The 23,822-nt window shown below is 37.9% G+C and overlaps 1 protein-coding gene across 10 annotated transcripts in view; it reads right to left on the bottom strand.

Moving 5' to 3' along the window:
* Positions 1-656: 656 nt before the first annotated feature.
* NTNG1 (netrin G1) overlaps positions 657-23,822 on the bottom strand; it is a 148,130-nt gene continuing 124,964 nt past the window's right edge. For all 10 annotated transcript variants that reach the window (XM_050306686.1, XM_050306695.1, XM_050306690.1 and 7 more), the window contains one exon: positions 657-1,889. In XM_050306686.1, the coding sequence (XP_050162643.1) occupies positions 1,663-1,889 (227 nt within the window). In that variant the 3' untranslated portion in view covers positions 657-1,662. The remainder of the gene's footprint in view (positions 1,890-23,822) is intronic.

Below are 23,822 nucleotides of genomic sequence, written 5' to 3'. Positions count from 1 at the left end.
CTAATAAAAGGCAGAAACAAGAATTTATTACACCCTGGGCAATAGTTGAAATAAATTTTATTTGCTGGAGCAGCACTTTTTACCTACTCACTGCTGTATATTTTGACATTCCTTCTAAATATTGAATTTTACTTTATTAAAAGTTAAATCTTGGCTTTTTTGTGATTGCTGCTGTTTTTGCAGTTTCTTAAGCAGACTAGTACATATATAAACATATCATTTTAATGAAGCTTTTGGAGAAACAATATAAGCTGTGGTTATATCCACTTCATTATTGCCATAATCCACAAAAATAGTGAAATTAAAGACTAGCTAAAAGTGAATTAAAGACTAGCTTCTATGATACCTTGTAATTTGGTGTTGGAATAATGTCTGTGATTAATTGAGAGAACAAAGATGAGAGCTATTCAACTTTTCATACCATTTTCAATTTTAGGATTTGATGAAAGCCTTCCTCAAGCAAATGATGTCCTTTACATATAAAGTTGCTTGCAAGAGTATGACAGTAGTAACAATAAAGCCAGGTTAGATTGTTATGATGTTATTTCCACTTCTGAATCTGGGTTTCTTCCACATACTAGGTGGTAAAATCATAAACATTTTGTTTGTTTTTTGTTTTCTAAAAAGGCCTTAAGAAATAGCAATACGTCATCCTGGAACTGTTTATGCAGGAATTTTTATTCTTTGAAATCTTCCAGTGTTAAAGCAACAAGAAAACATTTATAATGTCCTTTGGTGGAATCTTATTACACTTGTTATATATGTAAACTGATATTCTTTGATGCCAGCACGTTGCCCATACAGAGAAATCTCTGCACAATTAAATGAAAGGAAAAAGAAAAGGACTAAATAAAAAGTAATAGTTTTCTCTTATCTGATTAGAATTAAATACATTAATAAATTGTCTGGTAACACAAATAGGCAATAATACAAAAAATCTACATTGTACATTATTTCAAGAAAAATAACTTCATTTGAATACAAAAGGATAAATACACTTTTTGTCCTATAGCCACTCTTGTACAGTAGGTGAACACAGCATCTTACTGATGCAGTGCTTCTAAGGTATACAAGGATATGACTGGCTTGAGTTTTATTGAGGGGGCTGTTACACATGTGCATCACTAACATCAGACAAAGAAATCTTTCAACCAACAAGGGTTACAGAGCAACGTTCACTAAAGCACAGGTTGGGAAGGATTTGGGGACTGAAGCAGGCCAATATGGCAGCTTTTACAGATTTCCTTATACCCACAATGCACTGACAGCAAAGAATGCCTTTATTTGGTCGGTCCACACGCCGGGCGGAGGTACAGTAACGCACCATATAGGAGTAGCAAATGTTGTTGAAATTCTCTTCCCATTCTGGGGGCTGTCCAAGCCATTTCAGTCCTGTGTCAGCTTTGCAGCCAGCATTGATTGATTTGACAGAACAGGCAGCTGCCAACGTGTCTCGAGTCGGAGGTGAACAGTCTTGACTCAGAGCCCTGTCCATAACTGATTGATATGGCTTAGTTCAGTTGGGCCTTCTTAGTTTGTATGTGGTGATTTTTTCTCTCTTTTTTCTTTTTTTTTTTTTTTCCCTATTTAGATTTCGGTAGCAAACGCTCGGGCGTGGTCCCGTTTTCATGTGGCACGTTCATTGGAAGCAGCACACGGAGCCTACCACGAGCAGAGTCCCGCTGCTCCCAGCAGAGCAGGCAGCAGTACCAGAGCCCCGTGTGCCACTGCCCCCTGGCCCGAGTTCTGGCCGCAGCCTCCTGGATCCCTCTCACACTTCAACTTCTCGCACAGAATGCCAGTGTAAGCCGGAGGGCACTGGCACCGCACGTTGTTGATGCACGTTCCTCCGTTCTGGCAATGCAGGAGTTCATTGTCACATACATTTGCTGCAAGATAGCAGGGGAGGGAGGGAAAGAAAAGCAGAATAATTATAAGTTCATCTACAGGAGAAACTGCACTAAAACCAGAATTAAAGCTCTACCTCCCTCCTCTTCCTGTGACATATAAACAGGGGATGCGTTTTTTTCAAGCACTTGAATATTTATTTTATTTGATATTTTCTCATCCTTTATTTTTTAAGGCTGTAGTCTTGGAGAACTATCTTGGCCACTGACTATGATATTTATTTTATATGAATGATTAATTAATAACAAAATAATGTGAATACTAATACATTCGTTGTGCTAATATCTGCATCTTTATAGTTATTACTGAACTGAAACTGTAGGTGGGTGTGTTATTATTTGAAAGGGGAAATCTGGAGCTTTTGGAAACCATGAATAGTGGTTAAAAATGCAGTATGGCTTTGCTAAAGTAAAACAATCTGCATGAGAAGGCAAGGTTTTATAATCAAGAATTGCATGTATTAATGATCTGAAAAAATTATGCAAAAAAGATAAGGCAAGCACAGGCAGGAAATTCAGCATGCTGTTGGATAGGGGTTATGTGGTATATACATCTGGAGAAAAGATAAAGTTGTTTCCATTATAGATCAAATATTTAATCTTAATTAGATTTGCTACTTTGGTTCATGGCATCTTAAAGCTATCTTAGATATCTTAGATACTGTAGCCTGATAACTTCAGAGATCAGATCTGACAAAAGAGTGAAGAGAAAATAATACAGGCTGCATGATGTTATAGTATTTGACAAATTGACAGCTTTACTTTGTATTACTTCACTGAAGTATTTCATGGGTAAAAATGCAGAGGTATGAGAAACATACTAATTAAATGTATCAATCTGTGTTTTATTCCAGATGGTATCACTGGAGTATGTGCTGGATTAAGCTCTGCCTTCCACAGGAGAGGCAGTTTTAGAAAAGACCTTAAACTTACGATCTAGGTAGAATGTAACAGTAAAAATTTTAACTCAGAGAATTAGGGAAAAGATTATTTGGTTTAGAAGGAGACTCAACGTTATATGCTGTTTATGTATACCTTAGCCTGGAAATACCCTAAATAATTCAGAATAGGGGAAATATTGTTAATTTTACTTTAAATTTACTGTTTATTGTATGAAAAAGTACAGTTTTACAAATACTAATTCACTTGTTTTTAAAAACAACCCAAATATCACAAGAATTACAATTGAAATAGTCTTAGAATTGAAAAGTTCTTAAGTGATGCAATTCTACATAAATCTGTACCATTTTAGTGCACCAGTGACCTCACTGGTAATCTTATCTGTCCTGGCTTGCTTTCAGAAAAATAATTTTCTCACTCTAGAAGAACTCTCTGACAAATGCTTTCTCATGTTCTGCATCCAAGGGGGATAAATGGTAATGCAGTGTATTAGAAACCTGTAGATGCAATTGAGAGAGAACAGTTAAATCATTATTTCTTTTACTGATTCCTTTAGCAATCAAAGATTTTTACTGAGAGATATGGAGTTTAATATTATTGTCCGGTTTCTGAATTGTAATGGAAAACTTTGAATATTAAGGTACAACAAACAACATGATGATGGCCCTATGTCTGAATTTTCATGTTCTATATATGCATTTAAAAAAAAAAGTGTTTCTCATATGTATAAGAAATAGTAGGTCATCACAAATAAATGTGATGAGATTAACAACCCAGAAAATGTAACAGTAACAGGCAGAAAAAATGAACTGTGTTTCAGGAGTCAATATTTGCAATGCAACTCTTATAACTGAGGCTATGTATCTTTGATGTTGACTTTATTATTCATATTGTATATATTTAGCTGTCTCAATATGCAAAGTCAAAGTACTTTATCTGGTTGTACAGCTACTGAATCTGCATGTTCTAGACTAGTCATTGCTGGACTGCTTCCAACAGTTCAGGCAATGAAAATGGTGAAATATCTGTCCCATCAACACAGACCATTGTTTGCCTTGACTGAGTGGCATTCAATAGTTCATTAAATCCCACTTAAACAGCAAATGAGATGTTTCACATTTTTTGCCTGGAATAATTTATCCAAATTTTCCCAAGTGTTAAGTAAACGATATTTATTTATTATAAAACAAATACCTTCCCTATTTTTAAGCTTATTTTGATGACTATAGCCTGTTATTCTAAGAGGCCCTTAGCCCAAGTGTGGTTTGTAGCAACAGGCTGCTGAAGTGCTGTTCTTGCTCCATGCTTGCTGTTCTGCCTGACACACTGATGTGGGCTGCCAGCAAATGCCTCTAAACATTGCTGTCTACAACATTCTGGAAACAACATTGTAGATGCTGATTTCTAAATCAGACCATTTCTTTCTCATTAGAGCGTTTTTAAAATGTACTTAAAGAAGGGATGGATCAAAAGCTTCCTTGTTATTTTCACATCCTTCTGAATGTTTGCCCACAGAAACACATTAAAGTAAACCAGGTAGATTTTAGTGTTCTCAGCAAACTACTGTGCAGCTGAAAATTCTGGAATTGTTTATCTTGTAATGCCACAGCTTTCTTTTTCTTTAATTCTGTGCTTGTATCTCTCTTGCACACACACATGTATGCACATATAGATGGCAACTGTGATTTGGAAGTTAAATGAAACAATTCTGAAAAAGTTATGAAATCCCATTATTTATTTTTTGCCAATTTTGTTTTAATTTTATTTTAACCAACTCTAATATCATTTTCACCTTCCTGAAAACATGGTCAGGATTACTTTTAAAACTTTAATGTTAACTAATTATGTTTATTCAGTTTAGGAATTGGATTAGCTACAGACAATGAGTGCAGCACATCAGCAGCACAAAGGGAAGTACTTTCACTGGAAGTTGAAACAAAATTTATGCTTTAAAAGTAGTCGGCATCCTGCCAAGACCAAAGCAAGGCAAGTATCTTAGTTGTTGTTATGAAAATTAACAATGTTTCTAATCTTAACACAGTATTTTTCTAAAATACATGTTATAACACATTTTATTTCACAAGAAGCTCTAGGCTTTACCCAGAGGAGGCAGCGACCTGGGAGCTGCTGAGCAGGTCAGGAAGGGTCAGGGCCGTTCTGGCCCCTTGCTCTGTGCTGAAGGGCAAGGGGAGTGGCTGCAGCTGGTGTTGGTGGGCACAGGTAGGGCTGGTGGCCCCAGCATGTGCCTGCCCATCGGCTTTTTTTTGTTTTCCCAAGCAGCAGTAGCCAGCCTGGCAATCCAGGGCTTTTCTGCCTGTTGTACCCCTTGTACTTCTCCTGCCTGCCATCACCCTGCCCCTTCCTACGCTCCAAGCACTGAAATGTTGCCTCCACTGCAGAGATGTGTTGAACAAGTAATGAAAATGAGTTTGAACTCAACAGCATCAGGTATCAAGTTCTGACCAAAGAATGAAACACAGAAAAGTGATGCAAATAAAAGACCTAATTCTGAAATCATCGCACATGACTATTAAGACCTGTGTGCATGAACTAGCTGTGAGTTTGCTGACAGACCTTCATTAGTTAGAAGACAGAACATCAAACTGATCACTTACAAAACAAAACAGAGATATCTGATTTGCTTTGGAGAGATTTGCAGGCCTTTTTGGGGGATATTTCTGAGCACAGTCTCCAGCTCTGTGCTACTGCAGGAAGTGAAATATTTAAAGCAAAATAAAGGAAATTGGTTTGTAAGTTATTTTTGCAATTCATCAATTTACAATCCAACTATGGTCTGATTATGGGATCCTTAAAATACTACACAAAGGAGACAGAAAAAAGGCACATGGAAATGGATGGCCATTTGGATGGCTATTTGAAGCTCTTCTGTCCTTGGGGCTACATCCCCCTCCCCTTCCCACTCAAGAAACACCTGCAATTAGTTGATACTTTTGGAAATTGAATAAAAAGGGAAAACAAGGGGAAAATACCAGTCTTTGAGCCTGCTCAAGTGGTTCAAGGAGTAAATGATGTGCTAGTATTTAATAGAATTTATATTGGTATTTAATGAAATATATTGAGAGTAAGACAGTTGTTTGACAAATGTCTACTTTCCTCTTAAATGGTCAAATCTGAATAATACATGAAAATTTCTGAGTCTCTCCAAAACTCAACTTTAATACCTTTGCAGCTTCTTGAAAGCAAAGAGTTAGACAACTGTGGCTGATTTTTAGTTCTGAGGCAGCAATACAGAGAGGGAAGCACAAATGCAAGCGTTGTTCTCTTTGATCTGCAGGGGCACCTCAGGCACAGGACTGTGCTGTTGGCTTAAGGGTCTTTCTGAGCACTGTGTCTGGGCAGCTTCAGAGCACATGCACGAGGCTTTTGGTCTGCTACTGCTCAGACAGAAAAACAGTGTGCTACTGAACTTAAATACAGTTTCACTTAGACTCCTGTCTTTCCCAAAAGCCACCAAGAGGGGGGAGAAAATACATTTTGGACGTTTCTTTGTGCTACCTTTATTTTTGTACAGCTTGCCTACAGCAGCATCTTATTCAGGTGGGACAGGCTATTGACTGAAAAATAAAAATGCACATATTCAAAAGCACACCTTTTTTGAGCTGGGATAGGTGGTGGTTATTTTCTGCATCAAAATTTGGATTTATGATGACATTTTATTGTTTGTGGGAACACTATAAAGATTATTAATGACAAAGTCACAGAAAGAAAGCTTTTTATTAGAGGTCCTTGCTTCCTTTCTTGAATTCTGAAGACTTTAATTCCAAATAACGTTTTCTATGTTCTCTTCCATCACTGTTTTTCTTCAGTGTGCTCTTTTTGTGGCATCATTTGTTACAGCCTTCTCCCTTCCTCTCTCTCTTTTTAAAACCATTCCTTTACTTTTCTCCTTTTTGTTTCCCAGACCATGAGTATTATTGTCCCTGGACAAGTTGGTGGGTTGACAGTTCTGAATATATTATACAGCATTTTGATCTATTCTAAAGCACTTGATGGCAGGCTTTGACCCTACTTGTGCTGCAGTGAATTTTCCACACTGATTGTCAGTGGTTTGTGTGACTGGCACCACTGAAGTCACGAGAATGTTTTGACCTTGGATTCCACCCATTGTTCATAACTTTGAGAGTGTGCAGGTCTTGTGGCTGAAGAAATTATTCTTGGCTGTTTCTTTCTCTAATGCATTTGTTTCCTTGGTACTTCTTTGGTAAGGAATGTTACTTGAACTCCTGTGTGAGGAAATGTTCAGCACACATGCTCACAGAATATTCTGTCTGCATAAGTGAGTAAAAACCCAAGCACAGTGAAACCCATGTTTTCAGTAATGATGTTCAGAGGTAGCTTCAAGACAGGCAGAGGTTGTCTAAATCTAGAGAGCTGTGAACAGCACATTGAAATGCCATGAAATGATTAGGAGGTTTCATCTCACTACATAAATAAGTTCAGTAAATTCAGACCAAGCACAACCAATTTCTTGTCAAATACAGAACTAGTTCCTATGAATACTATGAAGAGTCTGTAACTAACATGCATTATTCCCTAAAAATGTGATTATGTAATCAATAAATGGTAAAAACAATTACAGAATATAAAAGAAATTGCACTGAATGAAGGAGCTTGTGTGTATGCCTAATAAGAATATGAACACCTACACATGCATTTAGCAAACATGCACAAGAAAACCTCTGCCACCGGGAAAGTATAAGTAATATTTTTCCTACAATTTGTCAAATAGACAGTAATGGAATTGGGAAATGCAAAACACTTGGTCTCATTCAAATGCAAAGGTGTAAAATTGTTTCCACTTGTATCCAATTGCATATTCCAGTTGAACATATATGGCCACAATCAAAATATTTTTAAATTGCCAGAGTTAGCAACAACAAAGTATCTCCATTATTTAGAAACAATCCTGAAAATACAATACATACTTGTTATGTGCTGAAGATCTCGATGTGGAGCTTCACTGACTCATGAGATTCCACCCATATAAAGTAGATATTAGGAAAGGGGATGTAAGGGGCTGGGGAAATTTTTTGTGTAGTCAGGCTTCTTCTGAAAGGTGACAGCTATTGCTGTTACAGTTAGTGTTGCACAGCACATGACAAAACCTCAAGTTTTTGTAACTTCAGTATCATATTCATTTGAATAACCAGCAGGTAATAAATGAGTTGAAGGTTTTGTCACTGACATTTCTTCCTCTGCCTGTTTTCCAATTAGAACTACTATCGGATTATTATTAGAATTTAATTTATTGTTACTGTTTATGTTATTGCCAAATGGCTTTAAAATGTTTTGCTACCATGAACATACCTGTGTCAGTGTTGACCAGACTTCTTTAGTGATTTTAATTCACATACACACCTGATATGAAAAACAGCTATTGCTCTTATAAAAGAGATATTCCTAATAATTTCTTTGTTTGGAAGTGACACTAATTCAACATTTGATGTAGGAGTAAAACTATCTTAGGTCACTGTCAAATCAAGACAAGGTAGATGCTTTGATAGTGTGAAAAGAAAACTGGTTTGCACTTACCTACCAAAGCACATGCTCAAGGAAAAATAAATCACTGTAGACAAGTACAAGCCTAAAGCATATCTTACTGTGTCAAAATTATGGTCATAAAATGACAACCATTAATAAAAAGATCTCTGGTGCAAAGTTGAAACAATGTTGTGATTAATTATATTGCCAGCAATACAAGGAAACAAACATTGACCAAGTGAGAGCAGTTTCTAAAGGCAGACATCTCCATCTTGACTTGTCTTAGAAATGCCTGTTAGAGGCACAATTGAAATGACACTTAATTTTTTATCAAACCTATTTTATTAAGTTATCAGAGAGTAAATTAATAGGGGGTAAGGGGAGATACTGTGTTCTCTGAATATTTCCAGTAGATTATTTAGATTGTTTGCCTACATGTAATTTCTGTTCTTTCTGCAAAACCCTCACTTCAAAGCTAAGCCAATTCTAATCAAATTGCAGGGGAAGTCTTCAGACTTTCTACATGAAGATGCAGCTATGATTCAGAGTTCTGGCCACCACACAGCCACAGAATTGATGGTCATTCCTCTCTCCTGTAAATGGGTACCAATTTATCCTGGCATCCACATGGGTAAGCTTAGTTGATTATGTTTCACTACTGAAAGTGCAGAATCCTCTACAGAATATTTTTTTTTTTTTTTTTTAAACCATGGTATAAGGGTAGCAGAGGTAAAAAGTCACTGTTTTTCACAGGTTGTGTCTATGCTTTCTCATTTTTCATCTCTAAAATCCGTGGATTAAATTAATAAAAGTAATGAGAAGAAATACATCAAATCTGTCAAAAGGACAAGAGGGAGAACGGGGCTTTGGAATCAATACTCTTGCATGATGGAGCAGCCATAGTAGCTTTGGTAGAAACTACACAAGATTGCATATTATAATGGATGAAAACAAATCCAGATTTAGTTATCTAAGAATTTATAGTTGAGCTAATACCTCTCAATCTTCCTTGGTTTCAGGAGATGACTAATTAACCTTTCATGTTTTCTGATTTTGATGGTTCCCATTTTATACTTCTACAAAAAAGGATGATTGCCAAAGTGGGGAGAAAAAGTTCCCTATTCTTTTTATTGCTTTACTTATGGAGGAGCACCACTGAATTGGTATGTCCCTTATCGTATTTTAAGGTAATCTCAGGAGAGCAATGAGCTACAACACAGCTTTACTTGCTCAAAAGGGACTACATGCCCCTATCATTCATATTCCACTTACAAAGCTGTAAGCTACAGTGCCATTATTTCTATCTTCCTGGAGAAAAATGAACATCCTTACATGATCTGTCTTCTCTTTCCTTAACTAGGAAGGGAAGCAATTGCAACTACAGAGTTTTTTTTTTGTCTATCGCCAACAGCAAGGTCGGGGTTTGAATGTAACCACTATCAATAAAAACAGGCTAGGCACAAACACTCCTCAGATACAGAAGATGAAGTCATCAAAATGCCCCATGAGCAGCTGGGGGATGAGATTTAGTTCCCTAAATCCCAGCAGGTAGGGCATTTCAGAACTGTGGGAGATTTAAGCTCTGGGAGAGGTGGTGGGAGGCCTGGCAGAGGATGCCCCCATCTCAGGCAGCTGTTGGGCCCTGGTGTGCTGGCAGTGTCTGGCTGTTGCAGACTCTCCAGCTGAGGCAGAGCCTCCCTGCCAGAGCAGCTGTGCACCTCTGGACACGCCCGTGTGGAAGTCCCTAAGCCGTGAGCACCAGTGTGAAAAGCCTCACCTGAGGTTTCACCCAGCACCCTTTGCTCACCAGTCTGGGAGTGCATTTGGACTCAGGCCCTTGCCTGTGTCCTTGCCCCTGTGACCTCTGTCCATCCTGGCCTTGCAACATTTGACCTCCTGGTGTGATCCCAGACCTGCCTCCACACTGGAGGCTTGTCTGGCAGCCTGCAGGCTCTGACCGACCCTGTGACTGCCACCAGAGCTGCCCTGCTCCTCCCTGGGAGGGACTGTGTACTGGGGAAACTCCCTGTCCTGCTGTCCCCTATTCCTCTTGCCCCCACACTCCTCTCCTGCTCCTGGCTTCACGGCACTTTGTGGAACCCCCCTCTACCATTGCTCCTTAGCAGTGGCACCAGACACCTAGAGCCAGGCAGTCCTGTCCTATCCAAAGAGCTACCAGGATGGCCTTGCCTGAACAGCAGCACTTTCTGCTTCATGCATGACAACAGTGATTACTTCAAGCTTCCCAAGAACTATTAAACAGACCTGCAACAAGTACTGCTTTTACAGAGCACAAAGAGGCAAGAGACAGCCTGGAAAGCAAACCAAAGCAGGATCATGCAAAGGTCAGCAATTCAAATACATGATTACGAATGACATAAAATGTTGAAAGAATCCTTGGCTGCTAGGGTGTTTTGACTTGTAATAATGTTATGGACACAAAAGAATGCAAGTAGCTTCTCTTTGTTTACAGAGAAAAAAGTTTCTCTTTGTGCTATTCTTCCAATGAACACTACATTGAAGACTTTCAGAATCCAGGAACTAGCCCCACACACTTACTACTTTATTTGGCAGCAAAACCAGGCAAGGTAATCACAGCTGAAAATATTTCCTAATGATTTAGGGGATTAGAATTATTCTAATAATTATTTTCCTAAAATTTTTAGGCAAGTGGAAAAAGAGAGTGACAGAACGTGTTGATGGCTTCTATTAATTAATATTTTTAACTTTTTGTGATCCTAAATAATACGAATGTTTCAAACTTTCTTCTCACTACTTTGACCTAAAGCAAATTGCATGGAACATATTGAACAACTAGTTAAAAAAAAATCTACTGGAAATGTATGTTATGATCAACTTCTAAACTACATAAAACAGCAATTGTAGTGGAAAGATTAGCACTCTTTAACTGCACTGTGATAAATATCAAAGATATTGAAATGGGACAGGTATGTAACTAAAATAAAGGGAACCACAGATATGGAAGTGTGACTTAACCAGCTATGTTACAGTGACCACAAGGAAACATAAAGCCAAGTTTATATTTACAGGCCATTATGTACTCCCTTTGTGTGCATTTTTCAAAAGAAAAGTATAAAATATCGGGATAATGTTCTATAGGAGACCCAAAACACCAATGAGCAAAGTTAATGGTGTAAAACCTCCAAGGAGACGAACGTGCAGAATTTATGTGAACATTGGTTACGATGTAAAGGCAAAGGTAGAACACACAGTTCCTACAAAATGTATGAAATGAGGGATGGGGCTTTTTTTTGTTAAAGTAACAATGCTGCAAATCAGATCTTCTTTCCAAATCTACAGTGATTTATTATTTTGAATGTGGGTGAAATGCTTCAGAGTGCTTTTGTTGAGTTAGCTCTAGAACAGGGATAAAAACTCTGCCCTGTAGGTCTCTCAGCGCTCTTCAAAGAGTTGTTATTGCCAGTGAACAATGGAGAAACTGATGCCAAGGAAAGTGAAGAGTTGCCTGTGCTAACAAAAGAAGGGAATGATGCAGGTCCTGTGAATTCCTGCTCTATTTACTAGATTGCACTGTTGATTAGATAAATGCAATAGCAGAGTTGATTACTGTTTCCAAGGGAGTTTGCTGACATTAGCTACAAAAAGGTTTATAAACTATGAAGTTTAAAGAAGGACTGTGCAATATATTGTCTTCAGTGTCATATGTGATTCCACAAGATGTTTAAATATTCTGACAATTAGAAATACCAGTGCCATGGATAGTACCTCCTTCTAATCTTACCATTCAGAACTTCAGCAGCTTTATATTCATGCAAAAGGACCATGGTAAAGATTTGCAAATGTTTTTTATCCACTTTATCTGCCCTTTAAAAATATTACCTGTTACTGTCTATTTTTTATTAAAGTAAAAAAAAAATGACACTAACAGGCAGATTCTTCTATCACAATTCCTGTCTGAGATATAATAGATACTCTTCTCTGAGTGGGATTTTAATTGGCTCAATGCTTTACTTGTCCAGTCTTTTCATCAGAATACCAATAAGATGATTCAAACAGCTGACATGTAGCACTCAGCAAAAATAAGAACTAATAAATTAATGTATCAAATAATTAAAGCTAATAACTGCTTCATGCTAGTTTTCATCAACAATATTTATTGCTACAGACAGACTTGCTTCAAGTATCACTGTGCATTTATCTTCATGACAGAGCAGCCATTAGATGGGAAAACCCAGATAACAGATGCTCACTTTCCAACACAATCTTCGTCAGGCACACCAGTTTTCCTGCAATGTGCCACCCAGGTGGAACCACTGTGACAGTCTTAACTTGTGTTTTACCTGAAAACACTTTCAAAAATGATTTATAATATCACCAATTCAACAAAAATGTCCAAAAGATGCTCACACCAAAGCACAAAATAACTGTCTTTGATTATATTGCCTTTGTCTTTTCAAAAGTGACACTCTGATAAGTATGCAGTCAGAATTGATAATTTATTATTACACACTGACCAGTACAGATGAAGAATGCATACATGCAACCTACATAATTTTCACAACATTAATTTGCAGGCTACTACTACTAAGTTATTGCAATAGAAACAGAATTGCACTAGTCTAATTTATTTAACCTGAAAGTTTGCCACAATGTAGAAAAATATCTGAATAACAATAGACCTGGCTTAGACTTAGAAAGAGAGCACACAGCATGTGTTTGTTAGGGTTAATGTCTGAAAAGTTCTTTCTTACATGCAAGTGAACTAAAGATAATGTTTCTAACTGTGGATGTTGATATTGCTTGCTATGGCAAAGTGTTAAGATAATTCAGGATATTAAAAAGTCCAGAGTTGAAAGACTCTGGTGAGTAAGAGCTGTTTCCCTGAGCTTTATATGGTTCTTGCATTACTTTTGACATGCTGATTAACACACTCAAATTGTTTATCAATTGTAATACACAAAGTTGTTAACATTTAATTATTAATGAAGACTGAAATAACCTGAGATCCTTGAGGAACAGATACCTGACAAATGTGATTTCACTTCAAAGTGCTTTCTTTATATTAGTTAAAATTATTTTCTCCAATTTTTAGTTTGTCAAGTCATGCCAGAATTGAAAAATATCAAATACATCTTCATTAATCTAGACTAAATAAATTTCTCTAACATAAATTACTCTAATCAGTATGCTATATATTTCTAAAGATATATTGTATCAATATCCTTAAATTTAATGATGGATAGAACTAATTGTATTACTCAAAAAGTCTACCTGCACTTAAGACTAAGAAGCCAAGACCTTGGCCATTTTCTCATGTTCCTGAGCAGCTGTGCATATAGCAACATTTCAAACTCATATACTCACCCCTGGTTTAGACAAGGGAGGGTCACACAGGAAATATTCAATTTTTGTGAAAATATACTTTTAGAATGTTGTATATTCCTTTAAAACATAATGTCTGACTACATTTCTTTGAAGGACTCTCAGAGAAAAAGGAAACAAATTTCTGCCAAATAGAATTGGGATGATTAAGCTGTATTTCCTGACAAATTTATCTCACTGAGCCCAGTCCTGTCCTCTGCTTCGGGCAACCCCCTACCTCCCATGCTGTCCTTCTCTTTCAGCAGCCTTGGCAGTGATGACAATGGAATTCTGACTTATCAGATCCCAACTCCTTGAGAACTGTTTGTATTCCTCTCCATTGCCTCCTATGGTGAGAGGAGGTGTTTGCCTGTGATGTTTGCTGATGACTGCATGTGATAACGGAGGACAAGAGAAGGCTGTAACTCTGGCTGTAAATGCCAGCCAGCACAGAAGGCCAAGCTCCGACAGAACTGCTGTTTTGGGCAGCAGTGACTCCAGCGTGGTTCCTGCTCGGGTTTGAAACACAGATCCAGTGAAGTGAGAGTGAAAGGAGGGTGAAAGGCAAAGGTTTTATGCTGCCTTTGTGAGATGGCATTTCTGAAGTGGCAACATGGCAGATCTGAGTGGGATGCTGGTTTTCTGAGGACTGCAAGAAAGCTACGGAATGAGTAGCTGTTTAGCTAAAACAGAAGGAGGAGTGCTATAGGGAAGTGGTTGGAACTGGAACAGAGGGATTTGGGCTAAAGCCAGGATGGGTGGGAGGAGGTGAGGGAGGTGCTCAACACATCTTAGCTGGCTCCATGTTTTGTATTTGCAAAACAGTCAAGGTCTTCTGATGGTGCAGTGCAGTGTGGGCTGCAGCATCATTGCTAAGTTGTCATGTTGCCACTGAATAAAGGAGAAGATATAACTGGAGTACACTTCTCTAAGCATCTTTTCAGTTGTGTTTTAAATCAGTAACAGTTTTGCATGAACTAGCAAAGCTCTCAGGTCACTGCAGAAAAATTATTGCAGTATATGGCTTTACTTTGACAGGTGGTGTAAATCTTGACCCAAATTTTCAAACCTTTGCAGAAGTTATGCAGTGTACATGCAGACTTTCATGTTTCTCCCCAGCAGAGAACTGAATGGCACAGGTGCATATGCACTTTGAGGCATTTCAAAATATCTGGTTCAATTTTTGAGACGTTTGTGTTGCAATACACCATTGTAACCTGTCTATAAAGTCATGTGGAATAGGATGCCCTTCCTGAGAACTGAAGCCTCCTTGCAGAGAGCTGTGCTTTGCTGCATGATGTCAACATAACAGAGCTGATTTAAGGATGTTACATTTGCCCTCAGTATTAATTTCCTTGCCCTAATGGCCTCAGTTTAAATCTCATTGTGGGATTCTGCTGTTCTTGAAATCAGTAGAAAGTAAGCCAGGTTTTTGAATTTTGTGAGAGTAACGTGTTCTCCTTGGATGCTACTCAGTGCTTATTGCCTCATCATCAAAATGCAGTTTCAGCTCTTTAAAGAAACAACCACATGTGGTAAAACTCTCTTTGCTCTCCTTGGAAATGAAACCCTCAACTCTTCAAAGTAAGAGTCCTGTTTCAAGGATCTTATGGCTTTAAAATGAACTTCAATTCCCATTTAAAGTATGTGTAACATTCGGAGCTCAAAGGTGCAGCATCTCATTAGCAGAACACCCTGTTGACCTGTCTCCTATGGACTGCTATTTCTACACTGAGGACACTGGAGTTGTTTGTTCCTCCTGCGCTTGTCAGCACATATGGGGACTGGTTTACATGGGTAACAAACCTGGTAGCTCTTTATTTTAGCCCCTGTGTACCCCTGATCTGGTGCTACTTGGTGCTATTTCATAAGGCTTAGAGATTATGTCTGAGCTCCTTAAAATGTAAAAGTTCTGAAGGGCAAGAATAGATTCTTGGGTCCATTGGAAAAGACTTTGAATTTAAGCAGGAAATAGTGTAAGAACAGAGGCTAATGTACAGGTGTCATGGAAAGATAAAGGTGTGTTCAGCCGTTCAGAGATGCTTGGCCATTGGTTTCGTGAGCTGGAGCAATATTTTGCTTTATCCACAGAGATATTCTGTACATCTGGAAAACACACAGGGTTTCATAAATGTCTTAAAAGAGTGAAAGATTGGGAAAGCTACTCCACTCAGTCTCTAGAAAGGGAATTAAATGGGTAAATTGATCTACAGACAAGTACAAATCAAAATATTGGCTCTAGATTCACCCAGAGGCATCAGTACAATTGTTATTATGTGGTTTGCCATGTCCATCTCAACAAAAAGACAGATAGTTATTGGAAAGAAAAAGGATAGCCAATAAGGAAGTACCTGTCCAAGACGTAGTTATAAAAATACAAAATAATTTTGGGTATAATACTTTAATCCTTGTGGACTCGGGCTGTATATTGAAATCAGTGATGTTAATGAACATGGTCCCTTTAATATAATTATTTCAAGTTGATTTCAGTTATAAGTAGTTTTCTATAGAAATTAATTATCAGCAACTGAACTATGATCAGACTCTTTCCCCTTCTCTGTAGAAATCTTTAAACTCGCAGCACTGTCACATCTTTCTCACCTGATGATTATAGGTAAAAGTTTTATTAACCATTTAATTATTCCCTTTAGAAGCCAAGTTAATTATAATGGGCTTGACTTGGCTTTCATCAAAAGTCTCTTTTAATGATTTTGCCATTGACTGTAGTCCAACGTTAGAGAACAACAGTTTGTAATCAACAAAACCATATCTCAAAATCATGCAGGGTTGAAAGAAATTGAAAGAACAATGCTGTTAACATTTTACAGAACATCATGGTACTTTTGTATGGGCTCTCAGTCCCCTCTAAATTTATACTGACTGAAATATTACAAAATCACAGAATATGAAAGTATTCACTTTCATAGTTGTTATCCATATGAATAGCTTGACTGAAATTTGTGCCGTAAAGGGTAGTAGTCAAAGACCTGACAAAAAGCTGGACTGACATTTTTAAGATCAAGCTTTTGTTCTTGATTTTGTCATACCATGTTCCTTGTCAGAATCTGTACTTGCATGCTTAACTTGAAGATGAATTTGTGGTTACTGGAAGGGATAGTCCATGTCTCAGGGGTGTGGATCTCAGGGAAGATGATCATGTAGACACTTATTAGAAAGAAATGCAAGGAGATAAAGGGGCAGAATACTTGCAGATGATTTGGTGAGCTGGTTGTAGTAGAGGTGCAAAGTGAGTATCAAAAAAAAAAGACAACTATTTAAATGGATTCTCATAAAAATTACATCGTTAACAGCAGAGTAAAACAACTTTATAAGAAAATACATTTACAAAGGGTAAATACTGCCATCATTGTGAATCTCAAGATCTCCTGGGAGAGTTGTATTTGCACATGTGTGAAGGAAGTTAAAACAATAAATACTGAAGCCTTAATAATCAGCATGTGCTGGTGTCAGCAATGCCATCAGTTGCATCAGTGCCAAGATGGGAGGCATGGGCTATCTTTATTTGCCTCAGGTCAGTAGTTTTTATCTGCAGTTAAGTAGGATGGAGATTACTTTACTTACTCCTTAATGGTCCTTTTAAGGCCCCTTCATAAAAACATCCCATCTGGGTGTGTCTGTGGTGCTACTGATCTCTTTATTCTGTCCTCATAAAAACGCAGTGAGCAGGCAAATTGCACAGGAGTTATGGCCACTGAGCAGGCTTAAAAGAAAATCATGACAGATTTTTCAGAGGAAAAGCAGTCCTGCTCATCACTGTTCAAATGAACATTTAATAATTCATAACAACTGAGTTATAAGTTTCCCCTTCAATACGTTTCCAAATGTGAATAGATTAAATGGTAATTGCTATCAAGCTTTATGTTCTATTTCATGTACCTAATAAAAGTTTATCTAGTGGAGCTTACTTTGTATCTTTTTGATCTATTCCTAACTGACTGCAATATACTCTATTAAAATATTTATCATTGTGCTATCAAATATTAACCATTTTTAAATCATCTGACTAAAGAAAACAAATAATGTTACTTGCTTAAGTTTTCATGAATTTCCTAATATTTAGTTGTTCAGAACTCTCTGATGATACAGCACCAAAAATACCAAAGACTCTAGAATTGTATTCACTCTTTTAAAATTGGGTTGCTTTGAAATGTACTCTGCTCACATCCATCACTGCTGTCCGTTTTGGCTCTGCATGCAGAATCCGAGTTGTGTCATCTGGAAAAGGTTATGATTCTGCTTCAGCACAAGAGAATCTCAGAGAGTTGTTGGCTTTTCTACAGGTTAGTACAGAACACCTTTAAGGAAAACATTTTTAGGGAGTTTCCTTAATTATCCACCTGCTCATCCATCTGAAATTATGTGGCTTTGTCAGGTAAAAATACCAGCAACTTCCTAGGCTATCATGCCAATGGACTAATGATGGAAAGAGGAGAATACTTATCCCCCAGATGTGCTACAGTTGCACAGCAGCCCAGCCTGATTGCCAGGGCTGTGTTGCTTCCCAGCTGAGCGGGTTATGCTCTCCCTGGGTGCCCCTGCTTGTTCAACCTGGTGCTGATTCATATCACAGAACGATCACAGCAGAAAACTATTCTTTTTTTGGTTAGTGTCCCGCTGAGTTAGATCTGAAATTGTTCAATGAAAGGTCAAACAAGTGCCTAAGAGATTGCTGGGGGTGTGGGACTAAATAGTGGGGAACTGGGGGAAGAGGGATTGCAGCACTTACAATTAGAGCAGTTTAGACAGCCGTGAAATAGCAGCTTTGAAGCTGACACCTGGGCAAGATCAAGAGGAGAACACCCTCTTTGCTCCAATCCAATCCCTCACCTTGCTGGGGAAAAATTGTTCTATTAAAGGTCAGGTGTATAAATGTTGCTACTGAACCATTTCTTTTCACTTTGGAGAAAGCAAGTCTGATCACCAGGTTATCAGAGTAAATCTTCTGAAGAGTTGCAGTCTGTTAAGGGCTGGGTGCCTCTCAATAACATGGTAACTCTGCTAACTAGGCCCCTTTTCTGAGCCTCACTCTCTGCTTATAACCTGTTACTTCCTTTGGCTTCTCTGCACACAGGTATTACCAAATTCACGATCCCCATCCTGTTCATAGAGGCCTCCCTGGACAGGGACGCTGAGATAATGTCCTTGAGCTCTCACCAATGCCCCTCCAATCTATTGCTTCTGCAGTTTTCTTCCACGATATCTCACACACTTTGTAGGCAGTGGTTCTAAAAGCAGATTGAGACACGATCCCCAGCCTAGACATGCTACAGTAATTATGTAGATCTGTAGGATAACTATCTAGAGATAGCATCCTATGTTTTCATCTTCTCCTCTGTGCTCTTCATAGAGGAAAGGTGCCTCACTTAATCATTTCTGTTAATATACAGTGTTTGTGTTCTGACATGTTTACTCTGAATAAAAAATATCCTCTCCCAAGGGAGATATCAACCTTCTTTTTCTCCTTCAAATCCAGTATCTCATTAAAAAATAATACCATTCCATGATAATCATACTTTGGTGCACAATTTTCTGTGTATCCCAGTATCTGTATGGTTATTCTCTGGGTTGTGTAATTTAGAAAGAATGCCTTAATAAACACATTCACATTGTCTTTTCTCAGATTTAAAAGACTCAGGACATCAGGATGGCATTACACCTGTAAGTCATCAGCATGCTTCCCCTGAGGCAAGTGGAATCACTGCTCTTCATCATCTGAGGATCAGGCCTGATAATGCTGTAATTTTGTTTGTAGTCTTACCTTGCTTGTCTTACATCTGCAAAGCATATTTTGCCTTGAGTTGCAGCAGTGGGATTCTGGATTGATTTAAGGAGAATTATTCTGGATTTAAATTTGGAGCCATTTGAAAGAGAGTCTGTTACTCTTGCATCCAAACCCCTGTACGTGTATAAAGACCAGGGCAGATTGTTCCCTGGGGGCAACAATGTTCAGCCTCAACAGAACGTTATCCTCTGCAATGAATTCTTTCTCTGTTTTACTTCCCTCCAGCTCCATGTGCAGCAGCAGTGTGCTTACTGGTACCAGTCCTGGCACCAAAACACACCAGAACTGAAAGTGCATACAGCACCTGTGCAAAGGGGAAATCCCCCTGTCTCCTGACCAGATAAAAGCATTAGAACTGCTACTGGTAAAAAAGATGTAAAAAGATACAAAAATATATAGATGGATTGTCTATGGTTCCCCACACAGGTGGTTGCAATGGTGAACTGGAAAGCAGGGCACCCTGGTTCTGAATTTCTTTTTCCTTTTTTTCCTTTTGTATCTTTCCCCAGGCACAATTTCAATGTGTAGGTATTGGAGGATTCACCAGATTCATCTGAGCACAAACATGTATAAAAGATCACTAACCTTCAGTGAGCAGACAATTGCATTTATATATTTAACCTGTTCAGAAAGAAGTGTATTATGTATTTTTCAAAAAAAAGTTGTTGTTTGTTGTTTTTTTTTTTTTTTTTTTTTTTTAACAAATAGATGGTATGTATCTTTTCTTCTTTTCTTGCTGATTGGTAAACACAATCTTCCAAAAGCAAATGTTAATATAAGTCCCAGGTTTACGATTTCAAGTTTGATTTTCTTTGGCAATTCAATCTGCATGACAATTTTGATCAAATGCCTCAGCTTATAACATTTGTAACATATGATAAAATCCACACTCCCCAAAGAAGCTCATATTTAAATAATCATATAATAAGTTGAAGGCACACTGACAGAACATGAATTATCTAACAGGCTGCAGACTAACACCAGTTTAGTCTGGAAGACAGATACAAGCACCGAGTGCAGTTTTAGCATTGAAGATAAGAGTGTAATCCTTTGCCTGCTTCTATTTAAAATCAATGAAAAGGGTAAAAAGATAAACTGTTCAGAGCTTGATGTAAGGCATGTGGCTGAAAACTAATTTTGCTAATTGTTTAAAATTTGCACCCTTGAAGAAAGATGATTTAAAACAGAGGTTCACAATAGGGTGCACGCTACCACTGGTAACTCTTACTTGCTCTAGGCCTTTGTAGTGCTGTGGGTTCAATGTCTTTATTTAGTCTTTGACTGTATGAAGGGAGATAGTGAATATTATTAATCATTGAACCTTCCCTCACCTTTCCCCTGTGAGGTGACCATGACTAATGAAAATCTGAGCTATGCTGGTAAACTGATATTGGCGAAAGAGTCACTTTTTCTTTGCCTGACTGGTTAAATATGCAGCTGGTTTGGGAATCAGTTCTTCCGTGAGTGAAATTAAAAGGTGTTACTTTAAAATGCCCCTGTATATATGCAACAGAATTTAGTCACCAGAAATGTCATGGCTGATAAATACAAACGATGCAAGACTATAAGCAGTACACGTAGAAAATCAAGTGAATGCTCCTGCTTAATATTTTGGCTTCATCCATTTTTTAAAAGCTCTGGTGGTGGTTCTGTGTGTAAATGTTTCTACCTTTTGATACAGATTCCTTTTATCACAAAGCACTACATTCAGTTTAAGACTGGTCCAAAACAACTGTAGTTGCTGGTTACATTTCTTAGGCTTGAAGCTTTTAATTCTGTTCTTATGTTCATTTTTAAAGGAAATCATCTAATTTCTATAAAACAGAAAAATCAAATATAGCTATGTATTTTCTCATGTTCCAGGAATTCTAAAAGGGTTTCAGGACCAGACTGTTCTGTTCTTAATTCATTCCCTGTGCTTTGATCCACGGATGCATGCTGGTGAGCAAACCATTGTGGGTGCCTGGCAGGGAGGCCCCCAGCACTTCCCTGCACACGCAGCGCCCGCGGCATCCGCGGTTCTGGGGGCGGGCAGAGAAGCAGCACAAGGCACAGTTGCATCTATTGTGCCTCTTTTTCTGAGGGCAACAAACCTCCCTGTACCAAGCAGACCCTGCTGACCGCTACACCCATGCAGCAAAAACCCTGAATGCAGGAAGATAACAGCTGCTATCACAGTGCTTTTCATCTGGGAGGCAAAGTCTAAAATTGCATCTGACCTCTGTGTGTGCAGAGACGCCAAGTGATGAGCGCTCTGCCTGGATCCTCAGGGGTTTTAGATTAAATCAGTACGAGTGAGGTACCTAAATGAATAGTTCCGGGGATAATAGCTTCTGTGTCTTCTACCCATGTGTGGTACAAAGTAGACTCCAAACTGTAATTCATCAAATGATATATTGTGAGCCTTGGAAAACACAACAGGACTTCTGTGTTGGTTTTTTCCCCCTAATGGGTTTACTAATATATAAAATGACAACACTCCACTTACTTAGAGAATCATACAAGTAATTAAATTAGCTATAGTATAGATTTAACTTACTTATTTCTAAGTCAGGCTTCTGGTTGCCCTAGGTGAGTGGTTTTTAGCAACAAAGCTCCATAATAATAGATTTTCTTAATAATGCCAATAGGGTGTGTATTACAAAAAATATACAAACGCATCTGTCTGTTGAGTGTGTGTGTGTATATCTGTCTTGGCACATATACATTTCTATACAGCACAGGCTCAGGGAAAAACAGATCAAATCCACATGTTACGTGTCTAGAGAAATAATGTTTTTGAGCTTTGCTAAGAAAACAGAATGAGTTCTTATTTTGCTTGTATGTTGGGGTCTGCTTGCTTGCCAAGTCATTTGTTTAGATTTCAGTGGAAAAATAGTAAGACATACTAGAAAATTAAATTAATTGGAATTCTGTTCCACCATGATAAGACTTGAAATGAGATTTAAATCAATGTGCACTTGGTAAAACATGGCAATTTGATGTCTGTTCCATAAAACTGACAACTGCATCCAGTTGTTTTTCTTCTGAATTTGATTAGATAATTTGGTCAAAACTTGGAGAAAATCTAACAGTTACACAATCAGACAGATTTGTTCAGAAAATTACAGCATAGTGAGGGAAACTCAATTAGTTTTGTCAGCAAATATAAAGGCACTAGCTTGCATTTCCAGAAACTGTCCAAAGCTTTTACAAATACTCTTGATTCAGCTAAAATCAAGCTAATTATATGTTGGGCTCAAAAAAGCCTCATTAAAACAACATTTTGTGTCATAATGTCCAAACGTGAAAAGATAGGAAGTACTGCAATTAGTAAGCAATTGCTCTGACAAACTGGTGTGTGTATATATATAATTATTAGATCATTATAAAACTTGCTCCACAGCCTTCCAGATGTGTTCAATATCCCAGTTACTTAATATCTTTTTTTAGACCCACTATGTGGACATGGTGTTTACTTTATTCAAATTCTACTGCAGAGAACCATATTGATTTCCGTTTTCATTTTTCCCCCCTGTACTTCCTGTCACTGCAATATTTCAACGCTTCACAAATTCTGATGCTTATTTTGCCAGTACGAAAGGTAAGGTACAGGGTGGTGACAACCTTCTTCTGCATAAGGGGTGCAAGGTGGAGGGAGACCCTGTGATTTCTGAGTGCTTTGTTTGGGAGATAGCTAGGATCCGATTTGGCAAAAAAACTTAATAATGGAGAACTTTGAGACTTGAAACACTACTTCACCTGCTCTCTGCTGCAACACCAAGTGCCCAATCATTTTGTGAATCAAAACTCAAGTGCAAGCATCTGGAAAACGAGAATACAGTTAACAACCATGTGTGAAAAGGATGGCTGAAATGACCTGCCAAACTTAAAGAGGGGGTTTCTGGCAGAAGTTGAGAAGTAAAATTTTCTCAGGTAGCACTGAACAGTGTTGCCCATGCAAACTTACTTTTTCTTCATATACTCTCTTTAATTCCAATCACTTAATTATAACAATCTTTCCTGAAACTCTTCATTTATGCTTTTCTTTCCAGATATATTTGTTGTCACAAGTCCAGCTTTTCTACTTCAGAGGCACTCATCACTTGGAGAGGCAGTAGAAATCTCTAGCTTTACTGTTTGTTTCTTTCTTTCTTTTTAATTTATAAGATTTGCGTTTGTTTTAGAGCATTTAGAGCATTTGTATTATTGACCAATTTTATAATATTTGGCTAATTGGTGTCAGTAATTACATTTTCTGTGTTTCTCAGTCAAGAATCACAAGCAAGCTCTTGTAGAAATATGTAATATGTGTGTGTAAGAATGGAGAGAGGCAATGAGAAAAGGTGAAGGAAACACCTTCCAGACTTTCTGGAAGTAGATGATCA

The sequence above is a fragment of the Myiozetetes cayanensis genome, unplaced genomic scaffold (genome assembly GCF_022539395.1).
Source record: "Myiozetetes cayanensis isolate MyiCay16 unplaced genomic scaffold, myiCay2020 scf12, whole genome shotgun sequence".
NCBI classification, from domain to species: Eukaryota; Metazoa; Chordata; class Aves; order Passeriformes; family Tyrannidae; genus Myiozetetes; species Myiozetetes cayanensis.
Note: the sequence above shows the minus strand (reverse complement) of the source record. Positions and strands in the feature narration are given on the sequence as shown.